Genomic DNA, 5,539 nt, shown 5'->3' on the forward strand with positions numbered 1-5,539 from the left:
TACATTCCCACCAACAGTGTAAGAGGGTTCCATTTTCTCCATACCCTCTCCAGCATTTATTGGTTTGTAGACTTTTTGATGATGGCCATTCTGACTGGTGTGAAGTGATGCCTCATTCTAGCTTTGACTTGCATTTCTCTAATTATTAGCAATGCTGAATTATTTTCATGTGTTTTTTATCCATTCGTCTGTCTTTGAATGTCTATTTTGATCTCCTGCCCCTTTTTTGATTTTGTTTTGTTTCATATAAAGCCCCATGAGATGTTTGTATATTTTGAGGATTAGTCCTTTGTCAGTCACTTTGTTTGCAAAGATTTACTTCCATTCTGTGATCTGTCTGTTTTTGTTTGTTTGTTTGTTTTAATGGTATCCTTTGCTGAGCAAAAGCTTTAAAGTTTTTTTTAATTTATTTATTTGTTTGTTTTCTTTTTAGGGCTGCACTCACAGCACATGGAAGTTCCCATGCTAGGGGTCAAATTAGAGCTGCAGCTGCAGTACTGGATCCGAACCTCATCAGTGACCTACACTGCAGCTCATGACAATTCTGGATTGATTCTTAACCCACTGAGTGATGCCAGGGATCAAACCCACATCCTCATGGATACTAGTTCAGTTCATTACCTCTAAGTCAAAAAGGGAACTCCTAAAAGTTTTTAAGTTTAACTAGGTCCCATACATTTATTTTTGTCTTTATTGGCATTATTCTAGGAGGTGGCTCTAAGATATTTCTGTGGTTTATGTCAAAGGATACTCTGCCTATGTATTCCTCTAGGAGTTTCATAGTGTGTATTTAGCCTTATGTTTAGGTCATAAATCCATTCTGAGTTTACCTTGGGGTATGGAGCTAGAGAACATTCTAATTTCATACTTTTACATGTAGGTGTCCAGTTTTTCCAACACCTCTTATTGAGGAGACTGTCTTTCCTCCACTGTATGTTCTTATCTCTTTTATCACACATTAGCTGACCATAGGTGCTAAAACCGCACATTCGTGCTTTGGATATGTCTCTACATTTTTAATGGCACCTAGTATTCCATAATGACCACCACACAGGTCCCAGAGATGACATATCTGGAACATTTTCAAGTTGTTGTTTATTTCATAGCCCTGTGATAACTGGGGCAGGGAAACACATTTTGCCATCAAATACTTCAATACTATGTCACTAATGTTATGCCCTCACTCCTTTGGGTCTTAGGCAGTGGATTTCTAGGTTTCCAGAAACACCTTCATATGGATAAAACAGAAGTTTTCTCTCTAATGCAAGAACACAGGTCTAACTGTACCACAGGTCCTCATGCTGGAATTATTCCATCCTTGCTATACACAACATTCAGCTTTCTTAGAAACCCAGGTTCAGAGAGGAAAAGGGACTCATATATTTTGGGTGCAAGTGCAAGGGACTACAATTCCCCACTCAAGAATGAATGTTTCTCAAGTATGTCTCCAGGATACCTGCTTCCATGACAAAGCCTTTCCATTAAAAGAGATAATTAATTCCTAGGAGAGAAAATTTCAGCTATAAGACAAGGCCATTGAACATTTGTGGAAACCTCTTTCAATGTCCACGCATTGCAGGTAAATGTCTTTTTGGTCTGCATTTACACAGCAGGATTCATCAAGGGTGGAATAATAAATTTGAATGTGTTTCTACTGCACACTCTGCCTTCTGCTTATTGGGACCAGGGTCATCTACAGAAGACTGTTTCTCCATAGTGTTCCTAATGAATCCATTCTAAATTCAGCTCCCAGCTTTTCTGTGAAAACTATTTGAGGCTTTAGACTATTAGGAAAGATCTAGACTTAAAAAAACCTTACTTTTCTACTTTTGATTTTATATTGAATTAGCTAAACAATCTCTTCTATGTGTGCCATATCTTTCAGAGGGAAAGGTGCTTATTCCAAGAGGAGGTCAATTTGAAGACGGGATTATTTCTGAACACCTCCAAGGAGCATTAATACCATCTAAGCCATAGGTCATTTTCCAGTGTTTTCTAAATATTGTTACTTTCCATACATTGGATTTATCATTTTTCAGTCCTTTGCAAATATATTAATAGAGCATTTGACCTTCACTACTTCCTTCAAGAGAGAGTTGATAAGTACCATTATCCTAATTTGACAGATGAAAGGCTCATAGAGATTATGAAATTTGTAGGATCTAGATCTCTAACACCAGATATCCTGCTGCAGCCCAGAGGTAGGTACTTCCTTTAATGATTAAGACTAATTATGAGAATGAAACAAAATTTAAATCCACTCCACACATGAAAAATATATAAATGTAACTATATATTATTTAAATGACACAAATAATAACCTGCTTCATCCAAATATGAAGAACTTTTCCTTGGTTCTACTGTTAGGCATAATATGAGTCTCTATGGCTTTATTAAAAGTAAATTTTTTCATAGTTTATTGCATGCTTAAAGGTTTCTTCATACGACTGCTCAAAATGTCAATTCTTCCTACCCCCAGGTTCAAAGATGGTCATAAAACTAAATCAAGGATATTTGTTTATCTAGAAATGTATGGTGGATATGTTCATATATGTTTCCTCAACCGATACTCAGAACAGCCTGTGAGATGGCCAATATGATTCTCACTTGACATTAGAGGAAACAAGGATGTAAGTTGCCAAGAAATATACCCCAGTTCAAGAAGTTACAAGTGAGGAAAAGCAAATTAATATCTGGTCTTACTGATCCTCCAAATAATATTCTTCACCACTGGGATCATCATTTTCAAAATTTTTCAGAAAAGCCTGTAGGAATATGCTTTGTAGGGGAATCAGGGAGAGAAGAAATGAGGGTGAGGGAAAGACAAAGATAAAATGGACCTTCAGGGAGTTCCCATTGTGGCTCAGTGGTTAACAATCCGACTAGGAACCATGAGGTTGTGGGTTAGATCCCTGGCCTTGCTCAGTGGGTTAAGGATCCAGCGTTGCCATGAGCTATAGTGTAGGTTGAAGACATGGCTTGGATCACATTTTTCTGTGGCTCTGGCATAGGCCAGTGGCTACAGCTCCAATTAGCCCCTATCCAGGGAACCTCCATATGCAGCAGAAAATGGCCCTGGAAAAGGCAAAACAAACAAAAGTTCAGTGAATCCAGTACCCCATAGTTATTAAAATTTGGGAATTTTGATATGTTACACTGTGTGTACATGTTTATGTGTACTTATGCCTCTGCTAAATTTGCTTCATATATTGGATTGCCTCTGATACTGAACTAAAGTAATATTATTATTATGGTCATACCAAAAATAATTTACTAGTTAGACCTTGTTCATTATAAAATATTGATCATGGATTAAGAATGGGGAAAAAAGATATAATCATGGTTTTGATCTTTATTATTTGCTTGATATTGTGCAGGATCCTTCCTTTCTGCTTCTATTTCTCAATGTGTAAAACAAGAACAAAAATGACCATAGTAATTTTCTCACAAGTATGTAATGAGAAATAAATAACCACTGTCTGCAAAAACACCAAGAGCAAGGTAACTGTTCTGTAAGTTATTATTATTACCATTACTGTTAACATTCATTTCTGAGATTGTTTCTCATCTGCAAAGTGGATGCAATCATACCACCCACACAGGGTGCTCTCATGCCATGCATATAGTAAACAAGCATTAAAAGTATATCTATAAGCTATCAGAAAGTCGTGGGACTTAGACAACATACTTTACCAAAGCTATTACAATAACTCCTATATTCTTTCATTACTTTCCCATCACCAATGCCCTGTGACACTTCAGGTCCACTAGTATTATAGTCTGGTATTGGGGTTGCTTTCTCTGACTTCCACCTCCTTACAGAAACTCAGCCCACTTCTTCCAAGCGACACAAACATCTTTACTAAAGTTAGATGTTATATTGCCTCTTTTTCAAACCTTCTGAATCCTTCCACTCATATTCTCAATTATTTACCTAGTTCTGAATTTCCTAAGAATAAAGGGAAAATTCTTTAGCTTGGAATTCATAGACTTTGCATGCATTTTCAATCACACATTTTAGGCTTAGCTACATTATGTGAGATCTTCTCACTGCCTCACCCGAAGCTCTGAGCGATCTCACAGGATTAAGTGTGCACAGATCATCTCCTGCCTCTGTGTTCACTACATTCCTCATGTCTATAATTTAAAATCAGCTTCCTCCAGGAAAGAGTTTGAGTAATCATCCAGATATCAAACCCTTCACTTTCTATATCAAAAAAACTCACAGGAATTCATAACTAATGATAATCTAGGTATTTATTGTTTACTACATAGAGACCTTAATAAATTTAAGCTGAGCTAATAAAAAGTGACTTTTTTTCAGGCGATATACTTAATCATAACAAGAAAGACATGGAGACCAGGAACAATGTGACAGAGTTTATTCTACTGGGGCTCACACAGAATCCAAAGATGCAGAAAGTCATATTTGTTGTGTTTTTGATCATCTACATCATCTCTATGGTAGGAAATGTGCTCACCGTGGTCACCATCACTCTCAGTCCATTACTGGGGTCCCCCATGTATTTTTTCCTGGCTCATCTCTCTTTTATTGATGCTTGCAATTCCTGTGTCAATACCCCTAAACTCATTGTAGATTCACTCCATGAAAAAAAAAACAGCCCTTTCAATGAATGCATGACGCAGATATTTGGGGAACATTTATTTGCAGGTGCTGATGTTATTCTACTTACTGTGATGGCCTATGACCGCTATGTGGCCATCTGCAAGCCCTTGCACTATACAACCATTATGAACTGGCAGCTCTGTGGTCTCCTAGTGGGAGTGTCATGGGGGGGAGGCTTTCTTCATGCAACCATACAGATCCTCTTCATCTTCAGATTGCCCTTCTGTGGTCCTAACATCATAGATCACTTTATGTGTGATCTGAATCCTTTGCTGGATCTTGCCTGCACTGATACCCACACTCTAGGGCTCTTTGTTGCTGCCAACAGTGGATTAATCTGTCTGTTAAACTTTCTCCTCTTGGTTGGCTCCTATTCGGTCATCCTTCACACCCTAAGGACCCAAAGCTTAGAGGCAAGACGCAAAGCCCTCTCTACCTGTGTCTCCCACATCACAGCAGTTATCATATTCTTTATGCCCTGCATATTTGTGTACATGCGACCAGCAGTTACTTTACCTATTGATAAAGCAGTTGCTGTATTCTACACTATGATAACTCCCATGTTAAACCCCTTAATATATACCCTGAGAAACGATCAAATGAAAAACGCTATTAGGAAACTGTGTAGTAGGAAAGTGATGCCAGGTGATCAATAAAACATGCAGGGAGCCCAATGTCCATTCAACTGATGCCAAGATGAAAAGAACATTGTTAGTCATCTCAGCAAAAAATATCTATGAGATAAAGGAAAAATAATCCCTATAAATTATAGATTCTGCAAGGAGGGAAGAAGAAACAGAGGTAGGAAAAGAAGGAAAAACACATCCTGGGAAGACCCTTAACATATTTTAGAAGTTCTAGCAAATTGGAATTAAGTTTTACTACTCATCGTTGTATATGGATTCATAAGGT

The 5,539-nt window shown here is 37.7% G+C and overlaps 1 protein-coding gene across 2 annotated transcripts; it reads left to right on the forward strand.

Moving 5' to 3' along the window:
- The first annotated feature begins 256 nt into the window (after positions 1-256).
- Positions 257-5,283, forward strand: LOC146406246 (olfactory receptor 4C46-like). 2 transcript variants are annotated; one of them, XM_085003155.1, is made up of 2 exons: positions 257-263; positions 4,352-5,283. In XM_085003155.1, exons 1-2 carry the CDS (start codon positions 257-259, stop codon positions 5,281-5,283), a joined length of 939 nt encoding a protein of 312 aa, XP_084859281.1. The 2 variants fall into 2 exon arrangements, with proteins under 2 accessions (XP_084859281.1, XP_084859290.1); XM_085003164.1 differs by lacking the exon at positions 257-263 and having other exon boundaries at positions 4,339-5,283.
- Positions 5,284-5,539: the final 256 nt, after the last annotated feature.

The sequence above is a fragment of the Sus scrofa genome, chromosome 1 (assembly GCF_054392235.1).
Source record: "Sus scrofa isolate SSC_HxYL_T2T_F1_AM1 chromosome 1, Sscrofa_HxYL_maternal_Yorkshire_Landrace_v2.0, whole genome shotgun sequence".
Taxonomy (NCBI): Eukaryota; Metazoa; Chordata; class Mammalia; order Artiodactyla; family Suidae; genus Sus; species Sus scrofa.